This window comes from Gadus macrocephalus, chromosome 19 (genome assembly GCF_031168955.1).
Source record: "Gadus macrocephalus chromosome 19, ASM3116895v1".
Lineage (NCBI taxonomy): Eukaryota > Metazoa > Chordata > Actinopteri > Gadiformes > Gadidae > Gadus > Gadus macrocephalus.
In genome coordinates this window covers 16,815,064-16,838,532 of record NC_082400.1, presented here as the reverse complement: position 1 = coordinate 16,838,532, position 23,469 = coordinate 16,815,064, and the positions used below count along the sequence as shown (strand labels likewise).

General features: G+C 48.9%; 1 protein-coding gene across 1 annotated transcript in view; it reads left to right on the top strand.

Annotated features, from left to right (window-relative positions):
- The first annotated feature begins 5,368 nt into the window (after nucleotides 1-5,368).
- The window catches only part of pcloa (piccolo presynaptic cytomatrix protein a), a 38,227-nt gene continuing 20,126 nt past the window's right edge, over nucleotides 5,369-23,469 (top strand). The window contains exons 1-4 of the mRNA XM_060039120.1: nucleotides 5,369-5,550; nucleotides 8,428-9,493; nucleotides 11,779-12,726; nucleotides 22,898-23,101. Coding sequence (XP_059895103.1) covers nucleotides 5,369-5,550; nucleotides 8,428-9,493; nucleotides 11,779-12,726; nucleotides 22,898-23,101 — 2,400 coding nt within the window. The remainder of the gene's footprint in view (nucleotides 5,551-8,427; nucleotides 9,494-11,778; nucleotides 12,727-22,897; nucleotides 23,102-23,469) is intronic.

Here is a 23,469-nt window from a genome sequence, read left to right as displayed (position 1 = left end):
ACAACACAAATGATAATATACAATGATATGAAATATAAAATAAAATTGATAAGATCTTCAAGGCATCGTATTCACTATATGGTGAAGGTGCGTGTGTCTCTCTGTCTCTCTCTACAGATAGAGGGTTTAGCTGAGTTTACCTCCCGCCTGGAGGTCTGAGTACCCCGGGGATTGGTGAAGGAAAAGTGTGAAGACACCTTCTCTGCAACACAGGCTGTTCCTCCTCACACAAAGGGATATACACACACACACACACACACACACACACACACACACACACACACACACACACACACACACACACACACACACACACACACACACACACACACACCAACATATAATACCAATTTTTTTTTTTGATTTTCATCTTGAATATTTAGTCCATTATATTCTAAACAGTTTAAATAACATTCTTTAAGATATTTCTCTTAATGATAGGACTGTGTGTGTGTGTGTGTGTGTGTGTGTGTGTGTGTGTGTGTGTGTGTGTGTGTGTGTGTTTTCGTGGTTGATCTCTGAATCATCAACGTCAAGCTTAGTTAATCACCATCATGCGACCGCCTCCCCCCCCCCTCCTTCCCCAAAGACGATAATATCACCACCTGGGATTCACCACCTTGACGACAGGCGTAGGTGGTTGCTAGGGACTCTTGAACGGTGTGTCCGTCCAAATGCGATGTGTATTTCAGGCCTGAAGCACAAGGTGTGAATGTCATGCTGCCATTCCACCCAATAGAAAACGAGGGGTGGAGACAGGGAGGGAAGAGGAGGATCATGGGAAGTGTAGTCCATCACATTGTTTATGGTCCTGAATCCTTCAACTGGGACCCTTTGACTATGTATATAACCCTAACTATAACCCTAACCCTAACTATATTGACTCTTCTAATGTAATTGGAACTACAAGAACCAAGTGGGGTGTGTAAGGGAATGGATTGGTAGGGGGTGAGGGGGTACTGTACTGATGCCCAAATTTGGTCACTGTCAACATTGGTGTGGATCTTAATTAAGCATCTTAGCTCTACACCAACTTTTACCTACTTAAAGTTTGTATCCACTAAGTTGATCGGCCAATGGGTATAAGCTGCTGGGTATAGATGTACCTTAGAGATTGGTGGCAGGACAATGACCGGGAAATCCCCTTAACTTGTAGACTAACAGGCCAATGAACTGCTCGCCCTTCAGCTTGTCCTGGTAAACAGTTTGCCTTTGCCCATTTCCAAACGGGTCCATTGCCTGAAAGGGATAGCTCTGAGCCTAGACTGGGAGGGTGTATAATAAGGTTGTGGTTTGCTGACTTTTTGCAGGGCCGAACAGAAGGAGAGAGCAAGGTTAAATCAATGGACCCCCTTATCTGCTACACTGCTTGAGTCGCAAGGAAGTGATGCTTGATTCAGGGGGAACCATGCTTCAAATATCTGCAGCATCCATGGTACGAAAGGATGCTAATGTCTGTCGAGAATGTAGGGAACAGACTTCAGCATCCTATAATCACTATGACGATGATTACATGGTACTTATTCAGCATTTTGTCAACTCATTTTCTTTTCATTTATAAAACTGTCCGAAGCCAATAAATCGAGTCAAGTGTTTTGGCTGGGTAATGTGTATTCGTTTATTTGTGTTTTTGCCAGCTTTTGAATGTCGATTTTTGGATACATAATGGAGAGTGATATAGTTTTATCAAATTCTTTAGGTTATTGAAAATGTGACGTCTCTCCTATTTCCCTATTTGATGTTGTGAGAAGAATGCAGTCTAAGCTGTGATTTACTTCTTCAGCCATTCTTTGTTTAAACCTATTAGCAACAAACTCGGTCCGTGGTCAAAGTGTAGTGTTTGTGATATGTTTATATATGTACATGCCAGTCCTGTGAACTTGTTTTTGACCAACAGCCATGACAGCCTTTTTAGGAGTCAGAACTTCAGAGAACGTGTGTGTGTGTGTGTGTGTGTGTGTGTGTGTGTGTGTGTGTGTGTGTGTGTGTGTGTGTGTGTGTGTGTGTGTGTGTGTGTGTGTGTGTGTGTGTGTGTGTGTTTGAAGAGAACAGCTTATACTGGGGCAGTGTGATTGGCTCGTCTCATGGAGAAAAGAGGATTATTAAAACCTTGAGGGTGTGTGCATGTGTGTGTGTGTATGTGTATTGCATGTGTGTTTGTGTGTGTGCCTGTGTATATTGTTCATGTTTGTGTCCCTGTGTGAATATGTTTGTGTAACAATGTGTATGTACATTGCATGTGTGTGCGTGTATATGCAAACACATGTAACTGAATATGTGTGTGTGTGTGTGTGTGTGTGTGTGTGTGTGTGTGTTTGTGTGTGTGTGCAGATGAAGGCCAATTTGAAGATAGGGTTGAGACCCACTGTGCCTTTAAAAGTATTTATAGTGTGCAGCGTCTTGCTTGTCAGTGGTCAGAAGGAGTCGGCACTAAGCGTGGAATTAGGCGCGTGCCCGTCCACTAATAGGCTCAGTCCTAATGTACCAGAAATTAATCATCCCGCTCAGGTCAGGGACGTCCTGCTCACGCATTTACCTTCCGGAACCCTCCGAGTAGCCCTCGTTCCTACAGGAGTGCCGTACCAGCAGGTAGAGTGAAGGTATGTACCTGCGGCTTCTCTCTCCGAACTTTGTTTGCAGAGAAGTTAACGAGGATGACTTGTAATAAGAGGAATTGTGTGCGGTGTACGATAACGGAGCAGTGTCTTCCTAGCAGACTGGAAGGTGCCTTCTGTAAGGGTCGGTTATTTGTTTGCATCTTTAAAGGTGACTTGAATTGGAGGAGTGTAAAGTACCTGCTGTGTATTTTGCTGTGTTGGCCTATAGTTTCCTAAAGTGTTACGTGTTGTTTTGTATACTTGTTTCTGTAACATGGAAGATAAGCTGTGGGAGGTTGGAACCGTCGCTATCGCGCTGCAAACTATTCAAATTTAATGAACAGCGTGCAGTGGGTGGGATCTGGTTACCAGCGTCGAATTACATTTTAAACAGGCCAGCGCCACTCACACACACACACACACACACACACACACACACACACACACACAACCATCAGACACTTTGTTATCGCACTGAACACACAGACGCACAAATCATTTGTCATGAAGAATTGGCAACAGTGATATCTAATAAACGAACAAAAGAGACTGATGGTGGCTCAGAGAGATTCATTATGATAGAGTACATGTCTGGCGGTTAGCTAGACTGCATATTGAGCATAGAGGTTGGAGCTCACTGATGTTGTAACAGGGTCTCTCTGGAGTGTAGACCAGTTCAACCAGGACAGGTGGCATAATGCACACTCTGAGGGTAGTGGATGATGACCCATCTGATGCTCTGTGACCAGTTTAATTAGTTGTGTGTGTGTGTGTGTGTGTGTGTGTGTGTGTGTGTGTGTGTGTGTGTGTGTGTGTGTGTGTGTGTGTGTGTGTGTGTGTGTGTGTGTGTGTGTGTGTGTGTGTGTGTGTGTGGTAGTGTGCTGTTGCATGTGTTTATGAGTGTGCACGTGTGCCTGTGAATCAACACCTCTGTGCGTCTTGTAATGTTGCTGCATGATTTAAGGCTTTAATGCGTGCACACATACACATCACATCATCATGATTTGGCAGCAATATCCTTGGCGCACACACACACACACACACACACACAGAAACACACACACACCCACACACACACACACACACACACACACACACACACACACACACACACACACACACACACACACACACACACACACACACACAGAAACAGAAACAGAAACAGAAACAGAAACAGACACACACACACACACTTCCTTTAGCAGCAACATCACCTGGAGTGGAGAGAGGAATTGAACCTTTGGCTGGTACAAGGTGGTTAGCAAGGGTTGTACGAGGTACGTCGTTTCGTCACTAGTTTGAAAGTGGGTCTTGTTCGAGAACATCTCGATAATAGAGGCTATATTTATGCCTAAGGAATATTACTGTACGGCTGAATAGCCTATATGCCGACAGAATATCACGGTATCAGAACGATGAGATGAGATAAGGGCTGAATATATGGTCTAAAATTTGAGAATATTACATCTATTATGTTAGAACTGTGTGAGTTATGGGATGTGGTGTGGAATAAAGTAGGCCTATTGCAGGTCTGATCTAGTGCGTAAAGATTGAGATCTGACCGTTGACCGATATTTCCACGCGACGTTTGCTAAAACTCCAGTCCCCTGATATTTATGTGCAACACTAAATAAACAATACAATCCTAACCTTATTTTTTTTATATATATATCTTAAATGTATTCAAAGAGGAGTTAGCCCACGTCATTTAAACTACAGGGATTCTCAGCTTGATGAAAAATTGAGCATGCGTGAATAATTTGAATTTTCTCCTTTCTGAACTGCAGCTCCGTGAGTTTCTCCACAGGGGGGGCTCTTCTCGTGCACCTCTGGCAGGCAAAGGAGAGCAGAGGGCTGGGTACAGAGGGAACACATCTGGCCCCGGGGCTCCACAGTAAATGAGCGTTAGCTGTCATATTGCAGCACGTCTCTCCGATGCGCTGGAGAGCGAACACTACACCCATGCATTATGTTCAGAGAGATGGCATACGCGCGGCACAGTGACTATATATAGACTGAGATTGTCAGTCTTTTCATATGATATAAGAATGAGGGATGGTGCAATATTGTTCCAAAACAAACCTGAGAAGCGCGCGCGCACATACACGCACGCGCGTGCGCACACACGCATGCACGCGCACACACACGCGCACGCACACACACACGTGTAGCTTGCATAGTGACTTCATTTCTAACGTGCCCAAGACTTAATTCCTCTGATTTTTTCTAAATATGCCAGTAAATGTCCGTTCATTGTGGACCTCTGAGAGGCAACCAACGCTTCTTTCAAGACGCTTCTTTCGAATGGTGATTTAAAAAAAAGGCTCAGGGTTTTCATTATCCACTTCCTTCTCTGATTCGTACACCTTTGCACAACGAAAACAATCAGTTTTCGGTTAGATTGTCTCTTTAAAAACATCCACTCCTTCGGCGATGTCTTCTAATCACCTGTCAGACTGTGGACATGCGCGTTAGGGAGGAGCATCGAGGTGGTGTTGTAGAACCGAGACCCCCTCACGGAAACCGCCGTTTACAACAGCTGCTGCTGCTACTGCTGCAGAGATGCACGACACGCAAGACGCCGAACGAGAGGGAAATACACTACGGACGCGAAGGGATGTAAAGACGGAGAAATCAAATCTACGATGATCGAATAAAACCAAGAAGGCGACAGCCTCGTTTTCTTCGTCGGACGGCGCTTCGATCAGAAAACCCACAAGATAACAGCGGATTGATCCAAGCGGGGGGGGGGGCGGGAGGGGTCGACCATGGGAAACGAAGCGAGCCTCGAAGGAGGCGAGGGGGGCCTTTCTGGACTACCGGCGGGGCTCGCACCTGACGGCAAGGGAGGCTTCGTGCGGGTCCCCGGCGGGGAGGCGGCGGACCTTAGCCAGCTGAGCGAGGAGGACAGGAAGCAGCTCGTCGCGGCCATGTCAAGGGCGCGAACAAGGCAGGGCTGCTTTTTTCCAAAACATTATAAACGCAACCTTAAAAAATGTCTCCACCACTTCCGCCAGTAGGCTCCACCGCGCTGCGTTATCGAGTGGTGTCACTGCGGGTAAAGGGTAGTGTGTTCCGGCTGAAGCAGCACATAGAGAGAGAGAGTTCACGCCCATTTACAATCGTTTGCTTCTTCACAATTTATTCTTATCGTTGACGTTATCGGGGGGCTGTTAACGTCTGTGATGTGCTGGCATCCGGGAGCACCGTGCCTGTGGCCGCCACCGGGGATAAGTTCTGATTAGCTCACTTTGGAGTCTCCTCGTCGGCGCATCCATCGACAAAATGGGGCTCGCGTGTCACTGTGTTAATACTGCATTCTGAACACATCATGGCCAGAGATGTGTGTTTATTTGCAGTCAAGCCGACGATGTCATCGCCTCACCGCCCAGAGTTGTTATTGGCTAATCATTTTGTACCTACCTAACACTTGTGAGGCTCTGGGAGAGACACACCTCCACAAGCGTTTGTGTGAAATCATCGAAATGCCTGCTGGGTAAAAAGGACCAGCCTCCTCTCCCAGTCTGGTGTTGGTTTATTTTCTCTCTTCCTACTGGAGAGGCGCATCAGCAGCAGCGTCTCCAAACAAACACGCCACCGACAGCGTCGTTCTTGTTGCCCTAGCTGCTGGCCAATATTGACACTGGGTTTAGATTTCTTAAATTGCGGTCTGTTGTAGAAAGGGATGAGGAGGTGGTGGTCGTGAAATGGAATTCAAAAGGCTTTTCCTTCTATGTTCTCTCACGCCGACCGTCTCAATCGGAAATTACTAAACGGATGGTCGATGCCAAGCCGGAAAACAGTGTGTGCGATTGCTTATCTGCCTCAATTTGGTTGAATTGTTGTGTTATGTCCTGACTAGAATGTGGGAGGGGGAAATAAATAGATAACTATAACTAGAAATGCTGGTAAAAATACCTCTCTTTCAATGGTAGGCTAGGGTTAAAGCCTTTTTGCTTTATTGAATTGCCAAATGAGGCAAAACGTCTCCATGCAACTGTGACGCTGTCCAAGGTGCTGAAATCCACAGCTGACATATTGTGTGTGCGTGTGGTGGAGGCAGAGGCCCGGAGTGTAGACATCCCTACTCCCAACATCACACCAGCCCAACGGGTCTTTGTAGATTATTGAAGTGGTAGCCTCCTTACATTTTGTTCATCTGCACAAACAGCGTAGTAGAAGATGGTGTGTCTCGGCACAACCCTTCTTCATTAGGGCTACTGCTTGCTTTCCATTGACTGATGGAGTCTCCCAGCCGTGCTGCTAATGCTATTGATCGGCTAACAGTAGTGTGTCTGCAGGTTGAGTTCCGGTGCCTTGCTGCCTTGAGCTAACAAAAGACTTCCCGGCTCGCCCGACGGACGTGTCCGTCAAAAATGATCTGTGTCTCTCTTCAAATACCTCTCACTCTCTTGTCAGTTCCGTTCAGCGGCCAAGTGAGCGGGGCCTTTTATATTTAGTGCTGAGTGTAAGTAATAAAGAGTTCACAGAGTGTTGAGTGAGCTGCTTGTTGCATTAGGGCAATGACGCAGAGGCAACAGGTCTGTGCTTTAGTGGCGGTGATAGACATGGGCAGCCCCCCAAGTGCAACACAGCTCATCTTAAGACAATGGATAGAGAATGGCGTGATGGCAGTGTAAGGATGGTCTCTATTAGCATACAGGAGAATAACTGGTAGACGCTATCAAACCTTCAGGAGATCGACCAAGGACATTGATTCAGAGTTGCCTCGTTGCGTGTCGAAGCTAGAAACACAATTGTACAATATGTATGAATTTCAACTTTGTGTCTCTTTTTTTTTTAACCATTATTTAACCATTCATTGGTTCATATAATGTCTAGAAAATGTTATGTAACTCATCAACGTAAAGCCGGTGTGGCCATTTGAAGAGGGAGGCACGGGAGCCTGTGACTCATACTGCAAATCCAGACTGGACTAAATAATTCAAGAAGAGAGGTTATTTATGACTTGCCCCTTGTGACATGTTAGTTTTTCAAGATTATAGTTAAGAAAAACTCTATATGTATAACCAGCGTGATTGCCAAATCTTCTATGGGTGGCTCACACGCGCGCGCACACACACACACAGACACACACCATGATAGTATATGGTGGTCCAAAACTCTCCAAGTCCTAAACGGAGTTCCCAAAAGGTTGGAACCCGAAGGTTCACCTGCAGGCATCCTAACCTATGTCTCCGCTCACTGATGTTAAATCACTGCGAGTTACTTTGATCAGAAGTGTCTGATGAACGGTAAAGTAAACAGCTGGGATTCCGCCGCTGTAGATGTGATGTAGATGATGTAGATGTAGATGTGATTTAGATGATGTAGATGTAGGTGATGTAGATGTGATGTAGGTGATGTATATAATATGTAGGTGTGATTTAGATGATGTAGATGTAGATCTAATGTAGATGTAGATGTGATTTAGGTTATGTAGATGTAGATGGGATGTAGGTGATAGAGGTGTATTTGTAGGTGTAGATGTAGTTGTGATGTAGATGTAAGATGATGTAGATGTAGTTGGGATGTAGGTGATGTAGGTGTAGATGATGTCGATGTAGTTGTGATGTAGATTATGTAGATGTAGCTGTGATGTAGATGTAGACAATGTAGATGTAGACAATGTAGATGATGTAGTTGTGATGTAGATTATGTAGATGTAGCTGTGATGTAGATGTAGACAATGTAGATGTAGACAATGTAGATGATGTAGTTGTGATGTAGGTGATGTAGATGTAGCTGTACATGTAGACGGGGGCACTATAAAACCCCAGCTGCAGGCCTCCAGACTCACCGTCGTCCCTCTCCATCCCCTCCCCAGACCTCCGGAGGCGGATGCCCAGCGGCGCTCCCAGCAGGTAGGCTCCGGGGCGTCCAGGGTCCCCACAGGGCTGAGCAAGAGCCGGACGGTCGACGCCTTCGGCCAGGGCCCCGTCGGCAGGGCGCCCCCGGGCCGCAGCCCCTCCTCCCTCAGCCTCCTCGAGTCCCGGTTCCGGCAGGAGGCCAAAGAGCCGGAGACCCCCAAGACCTCCGGCATGTTCGGCTCGGGCTTCCTGAGCGGGGCCAACCCCCTCAGCGCCATGACGTCCTCCGTGTCCTCCTCCATGTCCTCCATGGGCGACGCCGTCAGCATCCCCAAGTTCGGCCTGTTCGGGGACGACGAGGAGGGGGCGGAGGCGGCGGCCGCGCCAGGGGCCAAACCGGGGGGGAAACCACCGGGGAAGGGCCCCCAGCAGAGCCCCGGGCCCCGGGGGCCACAGCAGGGAGGAGCTCCCAAACAGGGTCAGGGGCCCCCTGGACAACAGGGGCTGAAGCAAGGGCCCCCAGGACCCCAGCAGGGAGGCCCTCCGAAACAGGGTCAGGGTCCCCCGGGACAGCAGGGGCCAAAGCAGGGGCCCCCAGGACAACAGGGGCCAAAGCAGGGGCCCCCAGGACAACAGGGGCCAAAGCAGGGGCCCCCAGGACAACAGGGGCCAAAGCAAGGCCAAGGGCCCCCGGGACAACAGGGGCCAAAGCAAGGGCCCCCGGGACAACAGGGGCCAAAGCAGGGGCCCCCGGGACAACAGGGGCCAAAGCAGGGGCCCCCGGGACAGGGACCACCCGGTCAGGGCCAAAAACCGGGGGGCCCGGCGCAGCAGAAGTCTGGCCCTCCGTCACAAGGACCCGGGAAGCCCGGGGCCCAGCAGCAAGGGCCGGGCGCGAAGCCAGGGGAGCCGGCCGAGGCTGGGGGCCCCCCGGGGCCGGGAAAGCCTGGCGGGGGCCTCTGTGGTCTCTGTAAGACCACCTTGCTGAACGTGGGCTCTCAGGACCCCCCCAACTACTGCAGCTGCACGGTGTGTAAGAGCCAGGTCTGCAACCTCTGCGGCTTCAGCCCTCCGGACTCTGGGGTGAGTTTAGGAGCTTTCCCTGGCTTGGGTTTGGTCCATTTCCCTCTTCTGTTTTGTGCATTGATTTTATTTTCAATAGGCTGCTCTTGCAACACTTTGTGGTCACACTCTGCTATTTTATTATCTTTTTATTAAGGTATTGTATTCAACATCAATTCACAACTCCCTCTTCTGAATACTGAAAGTGTGAATACTAACGTGACTCAAACAAGCATGCTACAGGCCGTTTTTGTGAACCGGAACAGAAATGAAAGAACCGAAAACGTTTCTCTCTAACAAGATTCCCTAGTGTGATTAAATATGTGGTTGAAAATAGATGGCATCTCTTTAATGTCTTCCCTCCACTGAAAGAGACGGGTTAAAGGCAGAGGCCACTTCTCCCCGAGGGAAAACATTTGGACCAACTATGTTCATACGATCAGATAAGAGCAAGCCAGCACTTCATTAAAGGCAAATAAATAAAACATCTTATTCAAGTAGAAAAGTGAATGTCACGTTGTGGGTGACATCGTAGTGCTATGGATTGTTTCTGGTCCAAAACTAGACTTCAGCCCAATGGACATCCACACATTTTTGAAAAGTAGGATACAATATATTGATTCAAATCAATATTTTGATTACAATTGCCCTCCATAGGTCAAACACTCGCTATTATGTTCACTACCTGTTATCGGGCAGTACGGGGGACCAGCTCACGTCATTTCAAATATCTGGGGAACCCCCCCTTGCCTAAATATTTAATTTAGCAAGTTGAGACTGCGAACGCCTGAAAAGCAATATAAACCCGTCCCTCCATGAAAGAGAAAGTGTCCTGTTTGGAATGTCGCTCAGAGTCATGCAGAAAGAACATAAGAGTTAAGTCTCTGAAGTAATCTATACATTCTGAGGTCTTGATTTAAACAATACAACATGCATCCTGCCTGGGGTGTCCAGTGTATCAGCAGATAGTGATCAAGCGGTCAACATTGGCTTGTTTAATGACTGGGTCACTGTACACACCGGACCCCTATTGTGTTGGGCTGCAGTAACAGGTGGTCAGATAAACCGTCTTCAAGCTGTGAGTGAGTTGGAATGCAGGATAGGCCGTCAGATTAATTGGGCTTAATCTGTACTAAAATATTGCCTAAATAAAAAATAACATTTTCTTTGCAGAATGCAGTCAGTTGCAATTGAAGGTATTTTCAGGCTTTAGTGAGAGTGGCTATTAAAACAAATAAAGTAAGCCATAAATTAATGATGCATTCCTTTTTAGTTGGAACAATATTAAATTTACATGAGCTTTGTTTGTTTCTGAATAATTAGTCTTATTTAGCAATTACAAAATATTAAATCCTTCTAAGAGAAATTGAAATCATGTGGAAAAAGGCTTCCACATAATTTGGAGCTGATGGATTAATAGACTTCCTACGTTTGAATTGAATGAATTAGCCTCTAATCAACAATTAGTGGCTAATGCAAGTCATTACGCTTTTACAAACAAGAACAACACATTTTTCCAAATGCTTGCTGTCTGTCCCTTGAAATCAGTTAACGATATTAACATTTATCCTATAAAAGCTACAATAGAAATGCAAGTGTTGAATATTTTTGTCGTTACATTTATTTTTCATTAAAAACGTATTCAAAACAAACTCACTCATTTAAATGTGAACATGTGCAGATGTGAAAGTAGCTTGTGACGACTGTGGCTCCTGGGAAATGTAGTCCCTATTCCTGGCTTCACTCGAGCTCGATCTCCCCTCGCCTGGGGCCTTCTAATATTAGCGCTAGCATCGCGGCGGTGCTTACCCCCCCATCAGAGCGTGGTTCTGCCCCCCCCAGTCGGAGGTGCTTACCCCCCCATCAGAGCGTGGTTCTGCCCCCCCCAGCCGGAGGTGTTTACCCCCCCATCAGAGCGTGGTTCTGCCCCCCCCAGCCGGAGGTGTTTACCCCCCCATCAGAGCGTGGTTCTGCCCCCCCCAGCCGGAGGTGTTTACCCCCCCATCAGAGTGTGGTTCTGCCCCCCCCAGCCGGAGGTGCTTACCCCCCCATCAGAGCGTGGTTCTGCCCCCCCCAGCCGGAGGTGCTTACCCCCCCATCAGAGCGTGGTTCTGCCCCCCCCAACCGGAGGTGTTTACCCCCCCATCAGAGCGTGGTTCTGCCCCCCCCAGCCGGAGGTGTTTACCCCCCCATCAGAGCGTGGTTCTGCCCCCCCCAGCCGGAGGTGCTTACCCCCCCATCAGAGCGTGGTTCTGCCCCCCCCAGCCGGAGGTACTAGCTTCTTCTGCTTCTGTTTCCTTGTGCAGGGGAAGGAGTGGCTGTGTCTCAACTGCCAGATGCAACGCGCCATGGACGGCATGGACCCCCCGGGTATGACCAAGGGCTCGGCCCCCCCCTCACCCCAACGCCAGTCGCCTGGCAAGCCGGGCAAGCTGCTGATCCGACAGCAGAGCACCGTGGACCCGGGGCAGAAGTCCCCGGGACCCCGCTCCCCGGGGCCCCGGTCGCCGGCGTCCTCCGCCGCCGGGTCGCCCAAGATCGACCCCAAGACGGGGCGGGCCCTCCAGCCCCGGGGCAGCCCCCAGCCGTCCCCCGCCAAGCCCAAGCAGGAGTCCAGCTTCTTCGGGGGCTTCAGCCTGGGGGGCCTGACCGACTCGGTCAAGCCCCCGGCGGTGCCGGAGTCCGTGACGGGGAAGCTGTTCGGCGGCTTGGGGGGGCTCGTGGAGTCGGCCAAGCCCCAAGCCCCCGCCAAGCAGGAGGCGGCCAAGCCCCCGACCACCTCGCGCTCCCAGATGTTCGGCTTCGGCTCGTCCATCCTGAGCTCCGCCTCCAACCTGGTCGGCGGCGGCGGCGAGGGCGGCAAGGCGGCGGGGTCGCCCCCGGAGTCCCCCGTGGACTCGGACCTGGGGTCGCCCCCGGAGTCGCCCTTCTCCGCCGCCGGCTCCCCGCCCGATTCGGACTCCGCTCCGGACACGCCCCCCGCCACCTCCGAGGGAGCCCACTCCCCCTTCACAGAGGTCGGGGGGGAGGACGACCCCGCGGAGCCGGAGGCTCCGGAGGCCACAGCAGCTCCACCCACCCCTCCACCGGCTGCTCCACCCGCCGCTCCACCCGCCGCCAGGGAACACTGCCCCCTGTGCAAGGCGGAGATGAATGTAGGATCCAGCGAGCCGCCCGACTACAGTCGCTGCTCCGAGTGCAGGAAGACGGTGTGTAACCTGTGTGGCTTCAACAGCCCTTCGCAGCAGGGAGAGGTGAGGGGCCTGTGGTATACACCTACACACACGCAGCCAATACCTCCTCTTGGGAGGGCCTCGCTCATAATAACGTCGTTAGTCGAATCACACGCTGGAACAAATCGGGTTGGCCATGCGCGCTGAGATGTTTCCCCAACTCATCGCACGGCCAGTCGGCCACCATGTAATTTATGCCTTCTATCCTATATAAATAGAACACAGAGCTCCTGGATTGGCTCCTGAAATAGGTCATCAGTGAGATACCATCAGCCACCAGCGATGGATTTCACCAGATGGAAGCAGTTCTGCATTAACGTCATTCGTTGCAGCAGTCGTATCGAGCCTCCTCAGAACCCCCCTCAGAACCACTCCTAGACAGGCTTACACTCCTGAAATATCCCTTCACTCGACCGCCACACTCAAGCTGTGTAGGCCAGCGAAGGGCCCGGGTGTCTGGCTGTCATGCGTGAACCTGTTTGTTTGTGTGCTCGCGTTTAATGGACCCCTCATCATTGAGGAGCACTTCAAACGATTGACATTTGACTTTATAATGTAACACAGTGTGTGCGAGAGTTTATGATTATCTGTGTGTGTATGTTTGCGTCTCTGTGTATGTAAGTGTGTGTGTTTGTGTGTGTGTGTGTCTGAGAGTGAATGTGTGTGTGAATGTATATCGGTGCATGTGTACATGCATGTGTACGGGTGGGTGCGCAACTGCGCATGCGTGCCTGCATGCGCCCACAGGGCCGTCTCTGAGTGAGCTGCTATGCACACCATGACAGCCCCGTACCACAGCACAGTGACCTGGAAACCACACACTATAGGCCTGCCTGTCCCGGGGCCTGTCCCATGGCCGTGCAGCATCACAACAGTGCATGCAGCGAGACGCCAAACCCAACAGATGGCGTTGTGTGTAGCTTCAGCAGAATACACGGACCACGCAGAGCCCACGGTTCAGCGGGCTTTGAGCAAACACAAACCAGGCTCATTGGTATGTGTTAGATCCTTGAAGTGACATGGATTTGGGCGGTCATTCTCAAATGATCTGTAACTGCCAAGCAAGGCGATTTTAAGTGTAATTTTTAAAGTCATTTCTAGGAGAATAAACCGTAAGAGAAAGCTCTGTGCATAATGCCATTGTTTAGCTCTGCGCTTTCAGCTATGAGCTAGCGAGGGCTCTTTACCCTTCACGTGTTTAACGAGGCTCATTGTTTGTTGGATGTTCGCTTCAAATAGCGCTGGGAGAAATCCCTGTCGGTCTATTTCTGGCAGCCTGAGAAGTTCTGAAGATTAAAGGCTGTTCAGTTTTCCCCTCACATGGGAGGAACTTGGATGCTAACGCTCACACTAAGCTAGCCCTTCTGGTGATATCTAGAGAACTGTTGTTCTTAATTAATGTAATTTATAGCTAGCTAACTACAAGGTCTCGGCCTTCTGTCGTGTACGGTTAAAGTTATTTTTAACCATGTTTTTTGGTTCCATGCGGAATGAATATTATGGTCCCAAATGGAAGAACATTATGTTGAGATTGAGACATATACATTTATCTATGGATCTATGGATTTTGTAAACCGGACAGCAGCAATGATGTACTTCTACAGAGACATTCAGTAAAATGATTCAGGCGTCTCAAGGCTTGAGGGTGTGTGGAAGGCATGTGGATCTTTATCCTATATAACCTATATCCTTTGTTTCGAGGTAGGGCATGACCGATTTTGCCCCCCCCCCCCGTCCATAGAGGCTGTGAGGGGGTGTGTGGGCAAAGTGCGCAGACTGTGCAGCCGAGGTTAACGTGCGCAGCCACACTATGTGCATGCATGAGCATGTACAAGAACTACCCCTCCACTTGTGTCAAAAGCCCACCACTATCCTGACCTTACACCGCGTGTGTGTGTGTGTGCGTGTGTGTGTGGGGGTGTGTGTGTGTGTGTGTGTGTATGTGTGTGTGTGCACGTGTGTGTAAGTAACAGTTAAAGCTGTAATCTGTTCTTCCTAAAAGGATTTAAAAGGCAACAGGAGGCCTGTAATTGTTTTAGTGGCCTGATCCCAGGTATTAATGTTGATTTCTTTTTTTCTGACCTTCCTTCCTCCGGATATATTGCTAATCTCCATCACTCAATGTGTCATGTCTAACATGATATGTTCACTTGTACTATCACATTTCATATGCACTGGGTGTGGTTCCTGTTAGAGACGCAGGAATAAGTAAATAACAAATAAATGGACTAAGTCCAAACCACAAATGGACTTACTCCAAAGACACAAAAAGAACCACCCACTTGGTCTTTTGGAAGGACTATAGCCAAGCCTAGTCAGGTATATGAATCGGTTGAAAAGCATACGATACGCTACGATGAACACAAAATAATATGAATGGATCGGCTGAATCAACATATTAGACTTATCGATCGTCCATCATTCCCATACTGTGACTAAGAAACCTGGGTACAGATAGAGATTAAGGTTTTTTTTCAGAGGTAAAAATAACGTAATACATTTGTTTTTTAATTTCTGTATTCAACTTTACCCCGGTAAATAGTTGACCTAGGTAAATAGTTTAAGAATGACTAGCAGACTGGTGATTCCCTCTATTAACCAATGGGAAACATGAATGAGGAGTGTCCTCCAAGGGGCGGGGTTTAGCCATCCAGACACCGCGGTTAGGGAGGGGCGGGGTTTAGCCATCCAGACACCGCGGTTAGGGAGGGGCGGGGTTTAGCCATCCAGACACCGCGGTTAGGGAGGGGCGGGGTTTAGCCATCCAGACACCGCGGTTAGGGAGGGGCGGGGTTTAGCCATCCAGACACCGCGGTTAGGGAGGGGCGGGGCCTGGAACGGTGCCTGCCACACACACACACTGTGTGTGTGTGTGTGTGTGTGTGTGTGTGTGCCTCTGTGGGTGCACACCTTTCACCGGTGCATGTGTGCGTGTGTGCTTGTGGGCTCCGTCTCCTCTTCCCCAGACTGTTCTCGTCGTGCTGGAGAAGCCTTACGTAACGTAGGAAGAGCAACCATCATGCACCGGCCCACACATCCGAACCGAGACACGAGTGCAACATCCCGACATGCTGTGGGTCTCGCACGCCCACACGCACAAACACACTAACGCACACCCACGCCAGATCAATCGCATGTTTATGAATCTCTGGGACTGAGTTACGACCCACCCCAGGCTAAATTTACATATTTTGGAGGAGGACTGATGCATAAAAGGCGGTATGCTTGTCATAAACTGCGGTTTATTGTCTGGTTCATGCTCCTACATATCCGGAAGGGTCTAGAACCAGACTCTGAAGCCTGCGGGCGGTCATCCAAATGGGCCCCGTTTGGCTTTAATGCCAACCTCCACTGCTGCTTGATGCATTAAGAGTGATTTATTTAGGAGTGAAATAGTCTGCGTGAAGTTCTTAGGACTTTCATATTAGTGACTGTGTGTTTGAAGACCCACCACTTGCCGCTGCGTAGATTCCTTCCTACCTTCATTGTTATTCAGCCTACTCTGCCGCCCACACTGTAGTGTCCTCAGCCCGGCAGAGGAGAAGAATACCACATGCACACATAGACACATACACCCACGTGCAGGCACGCACACACACACGCACTCACACACATACACACATACACTCTTATACATAGGCACGTGCAAAGGCACACGGACAGACAGACAGGCAATGAGACAGACAGACAGACAGACAGACAGACAGACAGACAGACAGACAGACAAGCAGAGAGACAGGCAGAGAGACAGAGAGAGAGACAGACAGACAGACAGACAGACAGACAGACAGACAGACAGACAGACAGTCGGACAGGATTCGACCAGATCAGCCTTATCTGTACTGTTTTACATGCAAACAGTCTGTGAGTCTGCTCTCTCCTCCTTATGTAACTCTCTCTTATTTATTGTGTGTTCTCTGATATTGCATTATACCCCAGATGCTTGTGAGTGCTCCTCACAGCCACTTCGAGCACAGCAGAGTGAAACGCTCCAAAATAGCCCCCGTCACAAAATAATCCAAAAAGAAAGAGCACATATCTGCAGGGTGCATCTCTCTCTCGCTCTCTCTCTCTCTCTCTCTCTCGCGCTCTCTCTCTCTCGCTCTCGCTCTCGCTCTCGCTCTCTCTCGCGCTCTCTCTCTCTCTTTCTTTGTCTCTCTCTCTTTTTTTCGCGCTCTCTCTCTCTCTCTCTTTCTCTCTCTCTCTCTCTCTCTCTCTCTCTCGCTCTCGCTCTCGCTCTCGCTCTCTCTCGCGCTCTCTCTCTCTCTTTCTTTGTCTCTCTCTCTTTTTTTCGCGCTCTCTCTCTCTCTTTTTTTCGCGCTCTCTCTCTCTCTCTCTTTCTCTCTCTCTCTCTCTCTCTCGCTCTCGCTCTCGCTCTCGCTCTCGCTCTCTCTCTCTCGCGCTCTCTCTCTCTCTTTCTTTGTCTCTCTCTCTTTTTTTCGCGCTCTCTCTCTCTCTCTTTCTCTCTCTCTCTCTCTCTCTCTCTCTCTCCCTCTCTCTCCCTCCCTCCCTTAATTAACTTTCAGTGTGTCTTTCTTTCCCCCGACCACCTCCTCCCCCACCCCCCACAGCCTCTCTTCCCTCCGTAGCCCCTGGTCTGTGGGTTTGTATCCGGCCCAGTGGCTCCTGAGGCTCTCCCTCCCGTCTCCCTGATGCCCCCCTGGTCCCGCTCCCTCTGTCCCTGCCTCTTTCTCTGTCTCCCTGCTTTCATACCACCTTTTCAAAGGGTCTTCTTTCTCACACAGAGTTCCACCTCTGTACTGGGCTTGAAAGAGAGAGTATATTTAGACCCTGTGTGTGTGTGTGTGTGTGTGTGTGTGTGTGTGTGTGTGTGTGTGTGTGTGTGTGTGTGTGTGTGTGTGTGTGTGTGTGTGTGTGTGTGTGTGTGTGTGTGTGTGTGTGTGTGTGTTGAAGTATTTACGCCCAGAAATATCAAAGCTAGTCGAAAATATAAAACGATAATGTCAGCAACATCCCCTGTAAAGGGATTGTTTTGTCACTGCAGACCTCAGGATTTTGGGGGTTGCAGGTCTAGCTATTTTTTTCATATTCTTTATTTGAAGATTTCAGAGATAGTGTCACGTGACTTTTGAGTTTCACTGCAGCACCCAGCTGCTAAGCCATTTATTATCCCCGGTGAAAATAGTGTTTAGACCTGAGTGAATGGGTTGAGTGCACAAATCCATGTTTAAAACCCCGCCTGGCTCCAACGTACACCCCTCAGCTGCTAATAACCTCACTGCTGCTCGGAAGTTCAGCTTAGCTTGGGGGGGGGGGGGAAGTTGGATACAAGAAATTGTTAGTGCCAGCACTGAGTCCTGGTGGGAAACAGACAGGAAGCACAGACAAGTCGAAATCTCTCTCTAACACACACACACACACACACACACACACACACACACACACACACACACACACACACACACACACACACACACACACACACACACACACACACACACACACACACACACACACACACACACACACACCTGTGTGGGGTGTGTATACGGGGGTGGTCACGACAGGTGCCAGCTCATGCCGACGACAGCAGGGTGGTCTCCGCACCTCATTTGCAAGGACAAACTTTACGTGCTCCTTCTGTTTACTCCTGCTTTGTTTCTCTGAGTCAGAGCACCTGTGGGCACGGCTTACTCACTCCTCCTCCTCCTCCTCCTCCTCCTCCTCCTCCTCCTCCTCCTCCTCCACCTTTAATCATCTTCAACGGCAGCCGTTCAGTCGTCACCTCTTCCCACCTCATTTCTTTATTTGATTGAGAGATGACTCTGGAGATGGAGACGCGGGGTCGCGGAGAAGGGCCTTGGGATTTTTCTGAAGGAACCGAACAATAGATTTATACACGCTTTGCCGTGAAGATAGTGGGCGGTAAACGAGTGATTGATTGATTCAGAGAGTAACATTCGTATTGTGTTTCCCCTGGAAACACAATCTGCTCTTTTTCTCTCTCACAGATGCACACAAGTATCTATAGGCGCTGCCTCGCACCTTCTTCATGACGTGTGTTTCACTTCTACCTCTGAGCGTCTCTGTTCTCCGATGGATTCTTACGCTGCTGCGAAGCCAACTGAGATGGCAGCTTTTTGTTACCGTTGTGAATTAAAATCATGTGATCACCTATGTGTTAAAAAAAACGAAATTGAACTTAATCCTGGCAAAGTTCCATCCCAAAGTTGTATCAGGATACACTTTAGTACACACATTTAAATTAATTTTAGACTGTAGAATAAAAACGTCCTTGTTCTGTGGGCATGATTTTTAACTTAAGTGTTAGGTCCAAGTTCTCTCATAGCTCCAATGCTCCTCGACGCTCTCTGAATAACTGCACACGTCACAACTTTTTGTGTTCCCATTTTTGGCCTTGTCGCCTGGCTTCCGTGATCGCTCTGGCTCCGTTTCTATAGCAACGCTGGCAAAGAAAACGCTTCCCTCCCGAGAGATAGACCCATTGAAATATGACTGGTGGCTCGTGTGTTCGTCTTGCCTTCAATGTTATCAGCCTACGAGGGCTCAATTACAAAAGTGTGTGTGTGTGTGTGTGTGTGTGTGTGTGTGTGTGTGTGTGTGTGTGTGTGTGTGTGTGTGTGTGTGTGTGTGTGTGTGTGTGTGTGTGCTCTTGTGCATTGTGAATTTTATGGATTGAATTGCATATACAAGGGTATCTGCGTGACGAAGCTGGGGTTTCTTTAATGTCTTTTAAAAATCCTGTCCCATCAGCTTGAATGTCCATATACTGTCGGATATTGGCTGCTTTGCAATAGTTTTCCCATGAGAAAGTACAACATAGGGAAAATTCAGTCTGGAAAGTGCTTGTGTGTGCAGTTGTCTGTGTTCGTGTGCGTGTGCATGGGCGTGTGCATGTATCGGTGTGCACGTATGCATAAGCGTGACCGGGCAGTCAGTGCGTAGTTCGTCATGGCAACGTGGGGTGAATCACACAGGTCTTCTTCCCTTCGCTCACACCAAAACAAATGATTCCACAGGAATCATTTCTCCTCCCTGTCATCACGCGCACATGTATGATGTGTGCGGTTGTGAGGACGGTACCCACACAGTGATGAATCATCTGGGGTCATCGCACACACCCACCCACACATGTGCGCTCACAGGAGCACACGCATAGGCCCACGTGTGCGTGTGTGCCGATGACATGACGTTAATGCTAATTTAAACGAGGTCTGGAATAGTGCCGGGCGCCTTGATGCAGCGAGGGCCCTCAGCTGACAGTGTGAACGGAAAGCTCTGTGCACTGGGAGCCCTTTGGAGGTAGCCTTCAAGACATCCTTCTGATTGGCTTAGAGAAAGGTGATTCAGCAACACAACCTAATACAAAGAGACGGGGTGTGTGTGTGTGTGTGTGTGTGTGTGTGTGTGTGTGTGTGTGTGTGTGTGTGTGTGTGTGTGTGTGTGTGTGTGTGTGTGTGTGTGTGTGTGTGTGTGTGTGTGTGTGTGTGTGTGTGTGTGTGTGTGTGTGTGCTTGTCTAGTTCTAGTGGTTTGGAGAAGATATCAAAGCCCTGTGTTGAGTGGTGAGAATTCACAACTGACTTCCTGATTGGATTTGATTGGCTGGTTAAGCTGCTCTACTCACTGATTGGCGGATGAGCTGGTTGAATTACTGTCCAAATGTGCTGCATTGCTAGCTGTATAGGACAATGATTGACTGGTTGGCAGACTAATTTACTGGATGGTTCACTGGCTGGCTGACTGGCTGACTGTAAGACTGTTTCTATCCCTTTTGTTCTTTTTGATTTCTTAACTCTGTTAGCTGGAACACGACTCATAAGTCTTGCTAGGAGGACAGCGTCGTTCAGACAGAAAGACTGACCGGAAGACAAACATAAAATATTTAAAACGGCATACAGTATTAATAAATGAATGAAGCCATACATCCACCCATTTCAGGTAATTAAATACTTTTTTTTTTTTGTCTTATATTTCCCTCGTTTACCTCGTCTCTCTCTCTCTCTCTCTCTCTCTCTCTCTCTCTCTCTCTCTCTCTCTCTCTCTCTCTCTCTCTACATCTCTACATCTCTACATCTCTACATCTCTACATCTCTACATCTCTACATCTCTACATCTCTCTCTCTCTCTCTCTCTCTCTCTCTACATCTCTCTCTCTCTCTCTCTCTCTCTCTCTACATCTCTCTCTTTACCTGCCTCTCTACATCTCTCTCTCTCTCTCTCTACATCTCTCTCTTTACCTGCCTCTCTACATCTCTCTCTCTCTCTCTCTCTCCCTGCCTCTCTACATCTCTGCCTCTCTCTCTCTCTCTCTCTCTCTACATCTCTCTCTCTCTCTCTCTACATCTCTCTCTCTCTCTCTCTCTCTCTGCATCTCTCTCTCTCTCTCTCTGCATCTCTCTCTCTCTCTCTCTGCATCTCTCTCTCTTTACCTGCCTCTCTACCTCTCTACCACTCTCTCTCTGTCTCTGTCTCTACATCTCTCTCACTACATCTCTCTTTCTCTACATCTCTCTCTCTCTACATCTCTCTCTCTCTACATCTCTACATTTCTCTCTCTTTACCTGTCTCTCTCTCTACATCTCTCTCTTTACCTGCCTCTCTCTCTCTCTGTGCTGCGACCTTCTCTGCGGGATGCATTTAGCATACAGCCCTGCTGTTAGGCAGGAAGGGGAGGGGAGCAGGCTTGAGAGTGGGAGTGGAACAGTGTGACCACACTGTGTTGGAGAGCACAGATGCTTCCATAGATTCACACACAGATGCTCGGGTGATGACAGAGCATACCCTGGCTAGATGTGAGCATGATGACTGAGGGTGGAGTTAGTGTAAAAAGAGATCAAGAACCAGTATTTTTTTTTCTTTTAGTGTGTGTGTTTGTTCAGAGTTGTGCAGAGTAGAAGTGCATCCTGCAATTCTCTGAGAAGAGAGTAGTTTATCATGGGAAGACATGAGGGACCTCATCAGATGATGAAGAGAACTTTGCTATCTATGGGAGAGGCAGTAGTTTCCTGGTAAAGGAAGACAATAAGACGGGGAAAAAGGATCGAACGACTAGTGATGGGCCTTCTGTGTGAATGACAAACACATTCAGTGGAATCATCGAGTGATTTCCCTAAGTATAAAGGTGTGCTGTAATGCATTTCTGAAACCTTTTTAAAATGCTTCTTGTTATTGACTTTGAATGTACACTTTCCTTGGACCAATTCTTGTATGTATGATATTAAAGTTGTTATATTGGTCTCCCGCAAGCCGTGCAATCAAAACCATCCTACTGCAGAGTGTTTTAAGTGAGCATCTGCAACCCAACGATGTGTTTGTCACCCTTGTGGTCCATCTCTTGACGAGAGAGAGACGCAGAGACAGAGAGAGAGAGAGACACACGGAGAGAGAGAGAGACACACACACACACGGAGAGAGACAGAGAGACACACACACGGGGAGAGAGAGAGAGAGAGAGAGAGAGGGAGAGGGAGAGAGAGAGTGAAATAATCACACTTGTGTTGGAGGTAATAAACAGAGCACTTAAAACATCCCTGCCTTATGCTCGGCCTGCGGTGCTCCTCTGTTGGTTGAGTCGGTTTGAAACAGGATCAACACTAAGAGAGCCCTGGTGGAAACCATGTGCGGTGTGAGCTGACAGTTAAGGAATGGGTCATTTGTACTATGGAGTTCAAGAGGTGAATACACACACACGTGCACACAAGCACACACACCTACGCACGCACGCACGCACACACACACACAATCACATGCACCATCAAAAGGCTGGAACTAATTGATCACTGCTTTCTATCTTTCCCACACACATAAAAGAACACGCACACACAAACACACACAGCAAGCATCATAACATTAACCACATGTATCTTGATAAACAGCCATAGTGAAATGTGAGCATCTGTGCTTGGCACCGAAGTCTCTCTGAACTGTAAGCCTCCATGCTGTCGTCACACATGCATTATGTATAGGCTCCTCTTGTGAGTTGCAGAAATGAAAAAGGTTTGTCTTGAAATATAATGCATAACTCATGCTTATCAGTGTCGTGTTTTGTGGATTGATAACCAAAACAAGATGCAAACCAGTATGCCATCCAACATGGTATTTAAAGAAAATGTATAGTTATTGAAATCCAGCATTACCCGTACAGACCCTCAGTTTAAAGTGATTTCATTCAACATTTCTAACGAACAATACCTTTTGTTTGTCTTACAGAGAGAATGGCTTTGCCTGAACTGCCAGACCCAGAGGGCGATGTCGGGCCGACTCGGAGACCTGCCTCCCGCCGCCGTGGCTTCCCCCGTGCCACAACCACCTGCTCCTACCCCCGTCCCTCCCTCCACCCCTCCTCCTGCTGCCGTAGCTACAAAACCCTCGGTAGAAACCCCCCAACCCACGCCACCGCCTCCGGAGACCAAGGTAGAGTTCCCCCAGACCCCGACCCCGACCCCCGCACCCACACCTGATAGCGAACCCCTGACCGGCAGTCCTCCTGCCCCCAGGGTCTTACCCTCTGACTGCACCCCCCAGGAGACTGGGAGTGACCATCTAGAGCCACAAGCATTGGCAACAGTTTCTGAGCCTTCGGCTGACGAAGCTGCCCCCGTTTTAGAGAGGTTTGCTGAGGTTGTACCCCAGGCTACAGCGTCGGAGCCACCAGAGAGTAGTTTTGGAGTACAGCCTGCTCACGCTCAGCCTGAAACTGTCAGTTCCGCCCCAGTGGACACTGAGCCAAAGCTTGAGATAAATGCAGAGTTGGCGGGCGAGGCGAACGACAGTTTTACACC